The 17,052-nt window shown below is 42.3% G+C and overlaps 1 protein-coding gene across 1 annotated transcript in view; it reads left to right on the top strand.

Moving 5' to 3' along the window:
• Window positions 1–17,052, top strand: part of TANGO6 (transport and golgi organization 6 homolog) — a 579,124-nt gene that overhangs the window by 219,239 nt on the left and 342,833 nt on the right. Inside the window, exon 8 of the mRNA XM_086945772.1 lies at window positions 11,790–11,902. Within this exon, the coding sequence (XP_086801898.1) occupies window positions 11,790–11,902 (113 nt within the window). The remainder of the gene's footprint in view (window positions 1–11,789; window positions 11,903–17,052) is intronic.

The following is a 17,052-nucleotide window of genomic DNA, read 5'->3' as shown; positions in this document are numbered from 1 at the left end:
GTACGAGGACGGAGCGCTCTTGTCCTTTCAGGATCTCATTGACCGCTTCGGGATCTCCCGGGGCGACTTTCTGCTGCACTCGGCCATTGTACGAGCGATCCAGGCACACTGGAAGAACGGGCAGGAGGAACCCCACTTGTCTCAGGTGTGCCAATACGTAATGATGTCGGCGGGCACGGTGAAGGCGGTCACTTGCCTCTACGGCAGGTTGATTACCGAGGGATTGGCTCCTCTCACCACTTTGAGGACCCGCTGGGAGGAGGACATTGGTAGGGAGATCCCGGAGACGACCTGGGCCCAGTTGGTGAGACGAGCCTGGAAGGGCACACGTAGCGCCCGTTTCCAACTGGTCCACTATTATGTTCTCCATAGAGCGTACCTGACCCCGGTGAAAATCTGGCGTTATTTTGCCACGGCTTCGGCGGAATGCCCTAGATGCCCGGCTCAGGAGGCGGACCTCCTACACATGTTATGGGCCTGTCCAGGACTGACGTCCTACTGGCAGGAGGTGGCGACGACTCTGGAGGAGGTGACAGGGAGACTCTTATCATTGGATGCGGCGGTGGGGCTCTTGCACTGGTTCCCCCATACCCCCAGGAATAAAATTTCCAGTAAATTTATCGACCTGGGGCTCCTCCTAGCTAAGCGAGAGGTGACCAGGAACTGGAAGGCACGATCTGGTCCAGCAGGCAGCAGATGGCACAGTGAGCTTTTGAAGTGGGCGGCGGGAGAGAGCGCGCTGAGATATCAACTGGCTTGGAGGCAGGGTAATGAGAAGGCGCAGGAGGCCGCGTTGGAGTGGGAAATGCTGGTGCAGGCCCTCAGGGATTATTGTGCCCCCAGCGACTCTGAAAGTGAAGGAGCGACTCGCCCCGAGTCCCGGTGAACGTCAGCACTGACAATCCTATTGCCTTCCCCGTGGGTCAAATAGCAGATCCTATGTTGAGAGCTCCCTGGCGCTGGTGGTGGGGGGGAGGGGGGGTTTTCTTAGTCAGTAGACATTTTGGGGGGGGGGTTTATTTTGGGGGTTTTAGGCTTGTTTGGAAAAGCAGATGACGGACAGTGTATTATCCGGACCAGCTCCAGCATCCTACTGACCCCCGTTGCATTTCGCCGCCCGACCCCAGGGTTGTGGGCCAGTTGGCTGTGTACAGACTTTAGGGAGGAGGGCCGGAGGGCTTTATTCTATTAATATTGCTTATGATACAATGCTGGTCGCTACTGTACTGATTTACCGATTCCTGCAATAAAAATATATTTAAAAAAAAAACAAAAAAACAAAGGCATTCCCTCCAGGGTAACCAAGATTACAAATATGCTCAGGTGGTTAGTACAATTAGATCAACAAGGCCTCCTATCATCTTAAGGGAGAGTTGTAATCTATTGGATTATCTGAAGGGGAGTAAACTTAGAATCAATAGAGTGTATAGGCTGTTTGTGGAGGAATCTCAGGATGACATGGGTAAAACTGAGGCAGCTTGGGCTTCGAAATTGGAGGATCTGGATATTGACCTGGACAGAGCTCTTTCAATGGATAGAAGATTTTTATGCTCCTCCAATTTGAGAGCTCAGCACTTTAAAACATTATTTAACTTGTATTATACCCCCTCTAAGCTTTATGATTGGGGTAAGAGGGAGAACAGTAACTGCCCCAGATGCTGTAAAAGTCCTGCTGATAGCGTTCATATGTTTTATTACTGTGAGAAACTCGGATCTATTAAAACAGAGATTGAATCCCTCTGGGCGAGGCTGTTGGATGCTCAGATAACCTTGTCTCCAACACTCATGATTATAGGATGCCAGAGCGAACAGAAATTAAATACTGAAACTCTAATTTTTATATCTACAGCTGTACTTAGAATTTTGATTTCAGCAGCCTGGAAAGATACCGAGGCCCCAACCTTCCAAATGTGGTTGTCTAGACTATTGGGAATACACAATGTTGAGGCGGCTCTTTATGAACTTAAGAGTAAAAAATCAAGAGAAGTGGGGATGAAGATCTGGGCACCAGTGGCTGCTTGGCGTGATAGCAGATTGTAGATTGTTGAAAGATTATAGGATCCTTAGGACGATGTCTATGGTAATGTTCTCAACTGTTATATTTTCTTCTTATCTAATTTTCGTTTGCTGTAGCCAGCTTAATATTTACAATATTCATATTAAAAATAGCAACTATTCGATGTTTTAAAAGAACCATTCATTAGATACTAAGCTATGTAATCCGACAACTGATCTGTATATTACCTTTCTTTTGTCAATTCAGGTGCATTGTTTATATATTGTTTCTCGCTTTTTTCATTTAAATTCTGTATATTGTTTTCTTATTATGCTTCATGGATTCTCAATAAAAAAAGGAAGATTAGAAGGAATAAACATTAATTTGTGACATTATTTCCATTTGTAACTTATTGTCCCGATGGCCGATGTACAGAAGCAATATGCTACTACATCCGCTAGACCCTTCTGGTTGCAGGGATATATAGAATTTGTGGGTTTTCCTAGAGCCAATAACTGAGCTGCACCGTACCATGCTTTTTCAGTCCGCACCTGGTATAGAGCAATTCATATGGTAAAATATAAAAAGTGAAAAATAGGCATCAAGGAAACCTATATATTTCTGAAACGGGCACAAGATGTGTGGTTTTGGAGCTGTGGTTATTTGCACATCTCTGAATTTGTGGGTACCCCTACTAGCATGTGATTTAGAGGGTAATTCCCAAAATGTCTTTTTTTTTACGTTCTGGCTTACATTTATAAGGCATAAATGCAGAGAAATACAATTGGTAATAACATGTGTTCTATTATTCTGTGTTCCCCTAAGTTTTCCGATAAAAAAGTTACCTCACTTGTGTGGGTAGGCCTTTTGCCCGCGATAAGAAAGGGCCCAAAACGCAACATGTACACATCTCATTTCATCTACTGAAAACTGAGCCTTTTTTGCAATGTTGGTAACTGTGAATTTTGGGTCCTAGATCAGTCGGCACCTAGGGAGACCTAGCAAACTTGCACATGTTTGAAAACTAGACACCTAGCGCAATCCAAGTTGTGGTGACCTGTGTGGCTCTCAATATGTTTTCTTACCTAGGATCCCTTAAGAACCTCAAACATTGACTAAAAAAAAAAGAATTCCTCACATGTCTGTGATGTAAAGTTCTGCACTCTGTAGGGAGCAACAAAGTTCCTTTCATTCCCTCAAGTCTCCCTATAAAATGGTACCACACTTGTGTGGTTAGGACTAGCGGCTGCGACAGGGAAGACACCAAAATGCAACATGAACACATCACATTTTTTCCACTAAAAACTGACCCTTTTATTGCAATGCAGCTAGCTGCAAATTTTCTACCACCTACCATTCCCCCAAGTCTCCAGAAAATGCACAGGAAAAGAACAGTTTTAAGCAAAGTTTGAGGTCTGCAGGGCATTGTTGGTAGGAAAACTGTCCATGAGTGGCACATCACCCTGTACTTCCCTCTGTGTCTAGTTGGTAGGCCAAGCCCAAGCCCAAATACTGCACCTACCCCTTATGTTAATGTTGCCACATTGCGTGTTGGACCCCAGCCCTTTTGCTGGATCTAAGCTGCCCCACACAGGTGAAGTTCCATTTTTATCAGGAGCCATGTGGGTACTCTTGATGGCAGGACATTTGCAGCTCCCCACAGATTAAAGTACATTGATTTACAGATAAATGAATGAAAAGGTGTGTTTTTAGCCTATGTTTGAGGATTGCAAGGGCATCTCAGTATGAAAACCTTGTGGACACACCATCCTTAAGTCCTCTTTGTTTCTAGTTTATGATAATATCTGGGGTTGGTGGATCTTTCCTAGAAACGATGTACACCCTGGTAGAGAAAGACAGAAAAGACCATTATCACTGCACCAACATCTACGACTCAAGAACACACACTTACTGGTTGGATTTGGCACAAAGGTGAGTGAAAAGTTCAAAATGTAAATTTTATTAACAAAACATTTCACAAAAATGAAAACGTAAAAATCATTGTTCATTAGATAATTATAATTTTCCAATGCTGAACCAGTGACACACAGCTCGTGAGTTGTAAAGCCACAAAACACCAACCTCTTTACAGGTCATTCACACACCTTTCATGCATTACACACACAAAACCGTTCACACCTCCAGCTGCGGGCCCAGCACATTAGAACACTCACATCAACAAACAGTGCTATTCAAGGGCCCATCACTTTCATTCACCCGCAGGTTGACACAGCAATCATATTGTTTGGCAGCTGACAGAGTGTGTGGACTGGCTTTTGGCTGCCAGTGTGTATGTAGTGACCAGAAGCAAGTCACTACACATACACTTACACATACATCACACCACCAGTCATACACACCACCAGCAAGATGCCAGTTCAGACACAGCAGCTAGAATGCTTGGCAGCTGGTGGAAAGTGTGGACTAGCGTGTCGGTGACGATGTGTGCCTCGTAACTTGCTGCTTGTCACTACACGGACACTAGGAGCCAAACGCCAGTCCACACACATCACCAACCAAACACTAGCCACACACACTGCCAGCCAAACGTTACTCAGATGGAAGCTTCACACCACTTTCATTTCTTAAAGACTCACACAAAGAACAGATCACACGCACAAATCTCAGACAGGAAACCAAATATTGAACTAAAAAGAGTGAATTTTTTCAAATAGAAGCAAACTATTGGTAGAATATGAAATACCAACTAGGACTGCATGCACAACAGGTGTAACTAAACACATCAAACCATTGCCAACCAGATATCTAAACAGACAATACATACCAATACAAACAACAGTCAGTTCTGTTTTACTCTCATGGTTGCTCTCATTACTTCAGTTCTGTATGCTTCAATTTAAAACATGTGGGCACAGAGAGGCCAGAATTAGATGGACATTTGGGGCGGTACAAACTACACCTTTCACATTCCTCTTCAGTCACAGACTCTTCATCGCTGACAAGTAAAGTCTTTTTTGGGTGTTGGAGGAATGTATTCCGGAAAGTGGCGAGCTATCAATCTAACCACATCCTCCACTACTCCGACTCACGGAACATTTGCCTGCTCACCTGCAACAAGGCTGGTTATTACAGACTTCGGAAACTGTACAAAAATCATCTTGTATTCAGGTGAACGATCTTCGTTAACAACATAAGCATTAAAGGATGCCAAATGAAATAGATAAACGGCCAGCTTCTTGTACCACAGATGCGACTTTATAGCAGCATTGAAAGGCTCCAACCTTTGATCTAGTTGTCAGCAGGTGTACATCTCTTCCCTCAGAAAATTTCACAACAAGAAGTTCATTACTAAGCAAAGCATTGCTCTGTCCCTTTTAAGTTTTTTACACTCAGACTCTTTAGGGTAACCTATATGGTTAGAGCGGATTGTGCCACATGCCACTGTGCCAACTCTGAACAATTCTTTAAATAATTGCACACCTTTGTAGAAATTATCCACGTCTAAATGATGACCTATGTGAAAAAGTGCTCTGGCAAGTTCCCACACAATTTGTTCACTGACTCCAAAAGTGGAAGTACAACCAGCGTGGTCAATTGAAGAATCCTTACTAGCGTACACCTTGAAAGTATACGCATATCCAGTGGCACTTTCACACAGCATATACAGCTTAATACCATAACATGCTCTCTTGCTATGAATGTATTGTCTGAAAACCTAATGTCCCTTGAACAAGACCAAGAGACTCATTCATAGAAAAATCTTTCTGTGGTTCCCGAGATCTCTGAGAAACGATCTACAAAATGGTCAAGGGCAGGCCAAATCTTGAAGAGATGGTCTCAATCAAGGTGATCTTGTTGAAATGCTGTAGCATTATCCTCAACATGCAGCATCCGCTGCAGAAGCAAATACTGATCTCGACTTCTAGTTGCTGGAAAAATAGAAGTTGCAATCAAGGATCTAGTAGACCAATCTAAAGGCAGTGATGACTTCCCTATCAACCCCATTAGGAAAGTCACACCCCAGAACTGCTTAATTTCATGGAGATTTGTGGCAGTCTACCGGGTAACTCTGGAGTGTAGTTTAAGTTTGCGACTGTTGTTCCTTAAAAACTGTTCTGCTTACAAATTAGTCTTCTCAACAAGATTATCCAAAAACACACCATCAATAAACAGTTGGAAAAAATTGATTGGCAAAAGTTCTCTGTATTGACTCTGCACCCTGAAACACTACTGAAAGCACTCAAAGGCTGTACTATTTTAGGAGAAACCCAGGTTTCAGCACTTCCAATGGTAAGACTTGCTGTCCAAGGCTACAGTCCAGCTTTCTCTTGCTGCGCTATCGGCATATCACTGACCTCCTCTAAAAGAGGCACTTAAACAGCACTAATAGTGGGTTCATCAGCAGATAATTCCTCTTGAACAGAAAATCCACTTCCAAAATCTTCAACGTGGTCCTCTGCCTCAGATGCAAAATCAGTCTCAAAGCCATGTTCAGAGGCAAAAGCAAGGCTGCAATCTGCTGAGCGGTCAGCTTGCGGGCGGCCATAATGCTTACTTATGAAACTAGCACACCCACTAAGCAACACTGGGTCAAATTAGAACTCCACAAACTCAGCTGTATCAAACAGTAAGTATAACTATTGACATATAATGATTTGTAAAAGACTATCAATAAAATAAACACAATGAACTTGATACTCTAAAAAGATACCTATCACTTTCCACAGAGAGCTAGACTGAGTTTCAACTGCACAAATGCAAACGTAAATAAAAAAACATTGTAAACTAAACATGCTACAATGATTACAACCGTGAAAAAACATTCAAGCATGGAATTGATACTCATTTGAAGCAAATATTACAAAAAGCTTCCTTACCAAACACATGCAACTACAAAACCTGCCCATCTACCAGTGCCAAAACCACAAGCAGGAGTCGCCACCAAGGGAATTGAATGCTTTGCACTACAGTGAAAAGAAGAATAAAACATTACAATCACAAATGCAAATGATGACAAGAAATAAAACAGTTATTATAGACCACTAGGAAGTCTGCCCCCGGAGGCAGATCTGTAGCGCAAATGTCCAATCTGCCCCCAATGGGGAGTTCAAAGCAAAGGCAATACCTTGGCACCCGAGAGAGGAGTGACCCTTAACCTGCTGAACACCAGTTCACACACATCAGCCGCCATACGCCAGTACACACACACCGCCAGGCAACCGCCAGTACACGCATACTGCCAGCTAAACACCAGTTCACACACACACACACAGTAACTTATTTCCTGGTGTCTAGTGGTTTTCTGCCCCTCCCTCCTCCAATTGGGCACTTGGTGATCTCCCCAGAGAGAACAGAAAACAAAGGACATACTTGGACAATACTGGGGAGCAACCCTTGGCCAAGGGGCTACTCCCCAGCTTATATATACCATATAATTTCAAGAGAGAGCCGGGAAAAGCCAAATATTGTCGTTTCGCTTGGAGAAAATTTCAATACAAAGTATGCAAGGTAGTGATTTTTATTTTTATGTGTTTGTGACTCGCTTCAAGGACTTTGAGTCAAATCGCAAAAGAGGCGTAACAGTCAGCACGTATTTCGCCCCCTTTACATGGCCATCCGGCCTGGGGCTTAATCAGGGCTGTACACTTCAACATTAAAATGGATAGCGAGACCCACAGCAAAAAACAAGAAACAAGACGTATAGAGATAACCGAAAACGTGCAGTGCGCAGGGTGCAGACAGTGCCACAAGCACATATGTAAAACAATTATATGAAGATATGGCATAAATATACATTTAAAAACAGTAAAAGTGCATGTATTCCATATACAATTTAAGATGGATAAAGAACAAAGAAAAAGTAAAGAGATGAGGTTGGAGGCATGTTTGGAGAAAAGTGATTAGGATAGTCATGTAGGAGGGAAGGTTAGAAAGTAAAGGACAAAGAATGAAGAAAAAAAGACCTCTCCGACCATTGCTATACTACATATGTAATACATGAATATTCGCAATATGATTACAAACGTATAACCATGCCATAATCTCTTATCGTTGTTTTACATACGTGTCTGACAATACCTTTGCACTGATCTGTTTTCCCCCCCTTCCACCCCATCTTTTCCTAATTTTTGGAATTTTTTTCCTCATTTTTTTCTCCATTCTTTGTCTTTTGTGTTTTGATGATGTTGGCGTTCTGTGCATGCGCTGAAGTCATCAGATCGCCAGAGGAGGAGTGGCAACACAAGCGCTTCCGCTGCTATTCCTAGTGGGGGCACGAGGTGGGGGGGACTGCAAGGGGATAACCAGTACTTCCTCCATGGTGGGGGGAACTATGAGGTGCTGGACACATCCTCAGCACCCGAGCGTGGCTGCTGAAGACGTGTCCAGGATATCCCTAGCACCCAATCAGTTAAATTACGCCAGTCAAAAATATTGAGTAACAGGATGTAAACTGGTACGATGCTCAAGAAAGTACAACATTTGATGTAGAATAGTAGGCTTCAAGGCCAGGCTCAGTGTGACGTCTAAGACCCAGAAGGATTGTAGGGAGAGGAGAAGTTAACTGAAATCACTTTTAAGTTAACCAAGTCACATTTGCTGATGATGGCAGAAAGGGCTGCTTTATTATTCATAGAAGACTGGATTGTGCCCATTGGAGCCGGACCAAAGCTGATTTGCATATGGCTGGGTCTAATCTGAGGTGGTATTGGTGGTCAGAAAATTATGGGTTGCAATGCTTTCCTGAGTGCTTACCAGTGGTTCGACTATTTTCAAGTATTCCTCCCATCACTTTTTAGGTTAAACCTAGCTGCAGCGCGCAAACACTGCTCGCTCTGCGAGACCGCTGTAGTAGAGTATGGGAGAGAAGCTGTGCCCACTCTCCTCCCATATTTGTCATTGGCTTGTGGCATTGTCTTTCGTAAATGCTGCCTTCATATTCGTTAATAGGCTTGTTAGTCCCTAATTAGTACGGCCTTGTTTTCATTTGTAACCTCCCATGGCTACTGGCCCCTTTACTTCGGGTGTTAAATGGGACCTGATATTTAGTCTGTTGGCACTATTTACTTTATTGAGTTTCTCTTACTGCAGGCCTGACTTGTGCTGCTTCAGCTGCAACCACATGTGTTTTAAGCAGTAAGGCCCCCCTGTAACACAGGCGCCCGCTTTCAGTCCCTGTCACCCGGCATTATCTTGTGTCTATTTCAACCCCCCCCCACTCCAAGTAATATGTATTTAGAAATGATTAGCAAATTAAGTCATGTGAATTCCAGGTAGCACATAATCGTGTGCTGATGGGCTGAAGCTGACAGCAGCACATCTGTGTTACATGTCATTTGCACTCAGCCACCTGACAGGTTGTTTTCAAAAGACTCTTTTATGAACAACACCACCACCAATGCCACCACCACCACCAATACCAACGCCACCAATACCACCACCAGTGCCAACAATACCAACACCACCTATACCACCACCAGTACCACCACCCCCAAAACCTCCAATAGCAATACCACCAATATCACCACCACCAATACAAATACCACCACCTCAGAGCCTCTCGCTCACTAGTAATAGCAGGGGCACATTACCAGACCCGAGCTGCAGCCAAGACCATCCCTCCCTCCCTCCATGCCTGCCATAAAGCACAGCCCGCCCTGCACCAAGAGGTGCCCTACTACAGCTGGAGTGTTTTTATTAGGCCAAAGATAGCAATGACATTACACAATGCCACACTGCACACTCAAATCGCAGAGAGGGCAGGAAATACTCCCCCCCCCCCCCCGTCCGCTCTTCCTCCTGAGCCATGGCAGTGTAATCACAGACCAAAACGTGTTGGAGCGCTTTGTTAGTGTTTATAACTCGGATCATATGTAACTCTCACTTCACGCTTTGTGTCTGTGTAATTTACTAAACTTACACATCTTCTTTACTGCACTGTTTATCACTCCTTTGAAACGTCACAGGCCGGTTTCTTCCTCTGATATTTACAATCTAAGAAGCTGTCGAGAAGGCCTTTTATTGCCATTCAATAGGTCTTGCATTTGCGAGAGTTTAAGCTATTAGTATTGTAAATTGCCTTTTATGTTTTAAAATCCAAAACATAAATAAAAGGCATTGTCATTTACAACGCCAATACCTTAATCTCGCGTGAATGCCATATCTATTGCATTGCAAATGCTTGTTGTTTATATGGTAGCAGAAAGGGAGCATGCTTGGACCAGAACTGGAAACAAATCGTTACAACGGTTCTTTTCCAATGTTTTTTTGTTTTTCCTCCTAATACTTCCTCAAAATGTACTTTCACATGTTGCAACATTACACACTGTGTATGTTTTGGGCTTTTGTGACGAGGGCTGGTGTCAGTCACCAAACCCATGTAAACAAAAATACAATTAATGCAAGCTGATTTGTGATTGTTTTGAACATGCAAGATAACTGCAATGGGTTCCTTTTGATGAAGCTGTTCTCTTGTTAAAGATATTTGTATTGTGACTGAAGCTAGGTAGGATAGCCTAAAACAGTTGGTAATTTGAATGATTTTAACAGTTGTTGCCTGCTTTGTAGCTGTTGTGAGCGAGCGACTCTTGCATTGCTTTGCATTACTTGTGTCGAGGACATTTAGTCTATTGCTTTGTGTTGTGCATACAAGATTCCAAGTATCCCTAAGCTATAACTGCTTTGTGTGTGGCAGACAGGTGCACCTTGACTTTCAATATAGTTCTTGTTCAATGAAACTTGAAAATCAGGTTTCTACATTGGCTCCATCAGTGTTTTTTCTTATTTTTCTGACTGCCAGCCTTTGAGGCTTCTAAGCATCATTGCCATGTTGCTTGTATGGTCATTTCATAGTGTCAGACTCTTTGTACCTTAGCACCCTGGTCTTTTATTCATGTAGCAGCAGCCCGGGGAGACCGGCTGCTACTCGGACATCTAGCAAAGGAGTATGCATTTCTGGGATGGTATCATCTCCACAACTTGTTTTATTTGTAAGCATGCACCCATGTATCCCAAAATGTGACACGCATAACTGGGATAGCATAACCATATTGTATTACTTCCTCCCAAAGAGCAGATAAAGAGACTAAAGAATCTTTAGAAGAAACATTGCTAACAATTGAGTTCTCTTCACAAGACAGAAGGTACAGCTTAGAATGTGTGCCAACTTCAGGATATACTGCCAAGACAACAACTGGTTGTAAAGCCAGTCTATACCAGCACAGATAGTAAAGTCAATATTGCAGAAAGTTGACTAAGAGGCCTTTTCCAGCAACATTGAGGTTAGAGTCTTATTTTGCCTCATGGAAAAGCTAGGACTTGGCCGTATCCTGCACTGGAACCAATTCATCGGACAACAGAGGGTCATAGCTTTCAGCACATGCCAATCACCCATGGCGAAGTCTTAGCCGCGAATGATCCTCAATTTTGCATTGATGTTTGAGACTTCTTAGCGGGTCCTGTGCTTCGCAATAGGTGCCCAACACTGAGTTTGTTTTCACAGACATTTTTCTTTTACATTTAAAGGCTCATATCAAAGAAGAATTCGAAGTTGAACAGGATTCTGGAGGTTGCACTTTTTTGGGCGGGGTCGAAAAGGTCTTAGAAAACAAAAAAAAATCAGTTGACCATGTTTTAAGTGTTTTGTTCAGCCATTTTCACAGTTTTCTATCGAGACAATTCAAAAGTCTTTGTTAAGCGTGTATGCAGGGTGAAGAAAGAGGTGTTATTGTGTGGTGCAGCTTCACATAGTGTGGCTTTCTTTGTTTCCATGCCAATATGCCTTACAGCAGGATGCCTCTTGACACTTGCTTCTTTTCTTCTGTCCATTTCCTAGGTCTATGTTGTTGGAAACGAGCCTCTAGAAGTCTTGATGGAATCGCTGAAAAAAGTTCTTGGAGCCATTTTCTCCCTATATTGTTTCACGAAGCAGAATGTATCTCATTTAAGGTAAGGGTACGAGGCATGGGTACAAAACAGATGCCTGTCCTTCAGACAGAAGACCATACTGTTCATGCTGTTTACAAAGGATGTGCAGCTTCTAATAAGACAGCGCTTGCTTAGGAATAAAAAGAGACAGGATTCAACTTCCTTGGTGTCTGTGGCATGCATCCGATCTATCCGTCTTTTTGTTGAGAAACATTCATTGATTGAAGAAAACTGCACATTATATTTCCCAAAGGCATCTTTCTTTCAGACTATTCCTGTGGACTAATTTGCCTTGTCTACTGGGGTATCCTGTACAACTTCCGCTAGTCTCTTATTCACTCTCTTTTGAATGTTACGTGTGTGGTAATTCTGGAACCTGGTCTTCCTCTACGTGCTTAGCCATAGATAAACAGGGCCTCAACAAGCAAGAAGTGTCTGCTACGTTAGGTGAGTCCTACAGTAACTGTCCTGCTCCTGGACTGACCAAACTAATCTTTGGAGGAGACCAGGCAGCTCATATTCCAGATATCTGGGTCAATTCAAGCTTCCAAAATGACCTATTGTACCATTTCCAATATGGCTTACATTTTCTGAGATGCCTTCATAAAAGCTTGGTGGGGTAATCCAGCGCCCAGTGGGACCGTACATTCAATAGAAGAGTGACCTCTTAGCATAAGTATAACCCATTACTGGTTCAGTTCATTTACATGTGCTATACTCACAAGTTAGCGCCGTAGGACACAAAAGCACAGGATATGAAGGTACTAGATTGGGTGTTTTTTTTTTTTTATCAATGCGTTGTCCAATATGTAGGTGTTAATACTATTTAAAATAGAAAGGGGCTGCAAGACAGTCAGCAGATAAAGGAGAAAATGTCTTATTTTTTGTCGAGGAGCTGTAACGGGTTTCTTTCTTTAAATGTAGATATTAATGCCACATAACAGTATACATATGTCCAGGGCACAAGAACATAAAGGATGCATATGGTGGGTAGGACAAGATGGCAGATTTGAGGGTGTCATTTCATTAAAACCTTGGAATGACAGTGAGAAGATGCTGTTTAGGAATATTTATACCAACTACATTATACCATGTTTCTTTACATATATTTCAACAACAGTTAATCAGCATCCAAGGACTTCATCAGGACAAGAAAGTGAATAGTCTTATTCAATCCATATTGTGTGAGTAGACTAATTATGTGTTGTAACATAGCTCTTTCTTAATCGGGGCTTACACTTAAAAAGTGGACTGCCCACAAAGTGTTTCATGTTCTGCTTCACTTAACCAATAGTGAGTTATATTTCTTCTGTTTAGCTGTGCATAAAAAGCTTCAGATATGTACCGCTGCTTAGGTTGTGAATGTGATTGTGCATTGCGGTCTTTTTAAAAGATCTTGTACTCAATTTGATCACATATGGCATTGTAGTTGGAAAACAATCACTTTGAATAATCGAGGCACAGTCACATTTGTATATTAGTAGTACACTTTAACCGAGTTGCTAGCAGGACAAACATTAGTTCTGGCAAAAACGTTCCTCAGATAAATTAGGGTTAGCACACTAAGTGAGTAATACCACAAGGCATAAAAAATGAGGCAAGTCTGTAGTGATGAAGGTCCACACAAGATGAGGTAAGAGAAGATTTTATTACATCAGTTTCCAAGCTCCTCTAACATGCCCTGCTGAGCTTAACATTCTCACTCAGAGTGAACGTTCTAAATTGCCTTCATGCTGGACAGAACCAAAGGGCGAGGGAAAGGAGGGGGGGGGGGGCAGGGGACAGAAGGGCAAACCAAAGGAGAGGGAGAGAGATGTGAGGGTGAGGGAGGTAAGAAGAGAGGTTACAACACATCTCCCTTTCTACAGAAAAGGAAAGATGAACAGATTACATTGCTAGGTTAAGTACAGACTAAACATTTCTGAATAGGCAAGGCACAATAGGAACGGTAAGTATACAGTTCAATACAGTACATAGTCCTTCTGCCAAGTTGGAGACTTGACAACTCTCTTAGCCTCTGGAACACTAGTATTGGCGGGCCCAACATTTGAAGTATTGTTTGGCTTGAAAGTGGTTGTTTGTGGAGAACACTTCACTAACCTGTCCATGCTCCACTTCTTGCCATCAGCCATGGTGACAACCTTCTTCCCAACCTTACTTATTCTTTGAGGACTGTAAAATTTGTTGTACCTATTGCCACTCCAGACAGGTTTTTTCACAAAGACCCATTGACCAATTTCCCAATTTCTGGGCTTGGTTTTCCATCTAAGATCATAGTCTTGTTTGTATTTTTCTTGGTGACACAGGATCTTTTTTTGAGTGGTAGTTTTGTCCCACACAAAAGTGTTGTCCTCAAAAAGCCAACTGGGTGTGAGTTTTGACCCTGGTTTGCGCCCTCTCAACAAACAAAACGGCGAGTACCCTGTTACACTGTTGGGCGTTGTAGCATAGGACCATAACATGTCTTTGATAGACTGCACAATGGGTCTGTGGGAAGCTACAGCAAGTTGAAGAGCATCTTTTATCATACGATTGCTGCGTTCCACTATTCCATTGGCACGTGGACAGTAAAGGGGTGTGGATACATGTTTTATGGGCAAACTAACAAGGAATTCCTTCATCTCCTGTGAAACAAACTGTACCCCATTGTCCGTTATAAGAGTATGGGGAATACCTTCATTGGCAAAGGTGTCAGAGAGGAATACTTAAATGGCTTTGGTGTCAACCCCATTTACAAACTTAATGGTGACCCACTTTGAAAAGTAATCCACTAACACCAGGATGAATTTTTCTTGTAAACCCAGAACTTGCAGAGGCTCAATGATGTCTAGGCCCAACTTTTCCCATGCCTTCATGGGAACATGAACTGGTTCTAATGGTGTCCTTCTAGTACATTTAACTTTGTCACTGGCTCCACAGGCATGGCACCCTTTTACTAATTCTTCAATGGAAGAGTCCATTCCTGGGAACCAGTATTCAGCACATAGTTTGCTTTTGGTTAAATTCCTTCCTAAATGACCTTCATGTGCAAGATCACTAATCTGTTTCTTTAGGGATTCAGGAGGTATGACCTTGTCATTCTTGTATATATAAGACCCTACAATGGATAATTCATTTCTTACGTTCCAGTAAGGTTGCAACTCACTTGGGAGCTCACCACATTTGTCAGGCCACCCATTCTGAATTTTGTCTCTCACGGTTTTAAGCACTTTATCTTCTTTGTAAGAAGAATTCCACTCATCTTCCAGTACAGCTGGGACAGAAACCATGAGAACTTCAAAATCTTCTTTGTTGTTCTTGCAAGGTGTGTCAATGGGAAGGCGAGAGAGACCATCTGCTACTAGATTTTTATTGCCTGGCACGTACTCCATGGTATAGTTATAATTTTGTAAGGACACCAGCCATTTCCCAATCCTGGGTGTAGATTTTTCAATGTCTTTGGAGGTAAACAACGAAACTAGGGGTTTATGGTCAGTTTTAAGTTTGAATGGTATACCCCATAGGAAATACTTAAAGTGATTAGTGACCCAGAAACAAGACAATGCTTCCCTTTCTATGGTTGAATAATTTAACTCTGCTTCCTTCAAAGTTCTGGAGGCAAAGGCTATGATGCTTTCTTTGCCTTTGTGTAGTTGAGACAGCGTAGCACCTAAACCTCTTTTGCTAGCATCCGTGGTGAGAAAAGTATCCTTGATACTGTCAAAGTTGCCAATGCATGGTGCTATGGTTATAGCTCTCTTGATGTTGGCAAATGCTTGATCATGTACAGGAAGCCATGAGAATCTAACATCTTTTTTTAATAGATCTCTAATGGGCTGGACCACATCAGCAAAGTTCTTGACAAACTTTGACATATACTCTGCCAAACCTAGGAATGATTTGATTTCGTCCTTGCTTGTGGGAGTAGGAACTTTCACAACTGATTCTATGAGGTCTAATTTAGGTTTGATACCCTCACATGAGAGTGTGTGCCCTAGAAATTCCACAGAAGCTACACCAAATTTACATTTGTTTTTCTTTATAGTAAGGCCTGCTACTTTAAGTTTATAGCAAGTTTTTCTGAGATTGAAATCATGACCCATAGATGAGGATGTCATCCTGGAAGCACAGGGTTTTATTAATATCTGCTAATAGGTGCTGCATAATTCTCTGGAATGCAGATGCGGCCGAAGCCAAGCCAAACCAAATGGCATCCTCAGAAATTTAAATGTGCCAAAAGGTGTGGTGAAAGCCGTCAGAGATTGAGACTCAGGGTGTAATGGCACCTGGTAGTAAGCTGACGTGAGGTCTAAAACTGTAAAAAATTTGGCACCATTGATGATAGACAACATTTCATTTATGTTGGGGAGAGGAAACCTATCCACCCATATGCTGGCATTCAAATTCCTAAGGTCCACACACATGCGGATGTCTGCAGTATTTTTTTTTAGAAGTAATGACTATGGGGGCGACCCATTCTGAGTATTCAGTGGCTTGAACGATTCATTGTTTCACCAACTTCTCCAATTCTTTTTTAAGTGGTTCTCTTAAGAGTAGTGGAACAGATCTAGTTTTATGGGCAATGGGAATGGCTTCTTTTTTGAGTTTGATTCTGTGTTCATAGTTGTTCAAAACACCTATCTGGTCTGAAAAGACTTCAGGAAACTTCACAAATATTACCTCCCGTTAAGGATCTGTCCACTAACAGAACTTGATCTTTATTGTTGGGGTCTAGCGTAATTCCTAAGTCCTTTTGGTGTCTCCACCCCAACAAGTTGCTCCCTTTTTCAGTGATGTACACTTTACAAAATGTGTGTTTATCCGTAAAAGAAATGCGTATCTTCACCATGCCTTTAAGAGGAATGAGATCCTTATTGTATCCCCCTGGGCGTATATCTGGTTTCTCATATATATATTCATCTTGTTGAAATAACTTATTAAATGACTCTTCATCAACTAGCGTATACGGTGAACAAGAATCAGCATAGGCATTAATTCTTTTACCATCCAGTAGAATCTCACAAACAGGGTAATTCATTTCCTCCTCTAATTCTTCTTGGTCTTTTATTTGAAAAATAAACTTATTTTCACTATTATGCGAATCTTGTTCATCATATACTACATGCACATCATTCTTAGTATCTTTTGTGTTGCAACATTTGGAAAAATGACCAACCTTATTACATATCCTA

The sequence above is a fragment of the Lissotriton vulgaris genome, chromosome 12 (assembly GCF_964263255.1).
Source record: "Lissotriton vulgaris chromosome 12, aLisVul1.2, whole genome shotgun sequence".
NCBI lineage: Eukaryota > Metazoa > Chordata > Amphibia > Caudata > Salamandridae > Lissotriton > Lissotriton vulgaris.
Note: the sequence above shows the minus strand (reverse complement) of the source record. Positions and strands in the feature narration are given on the sequence as shown.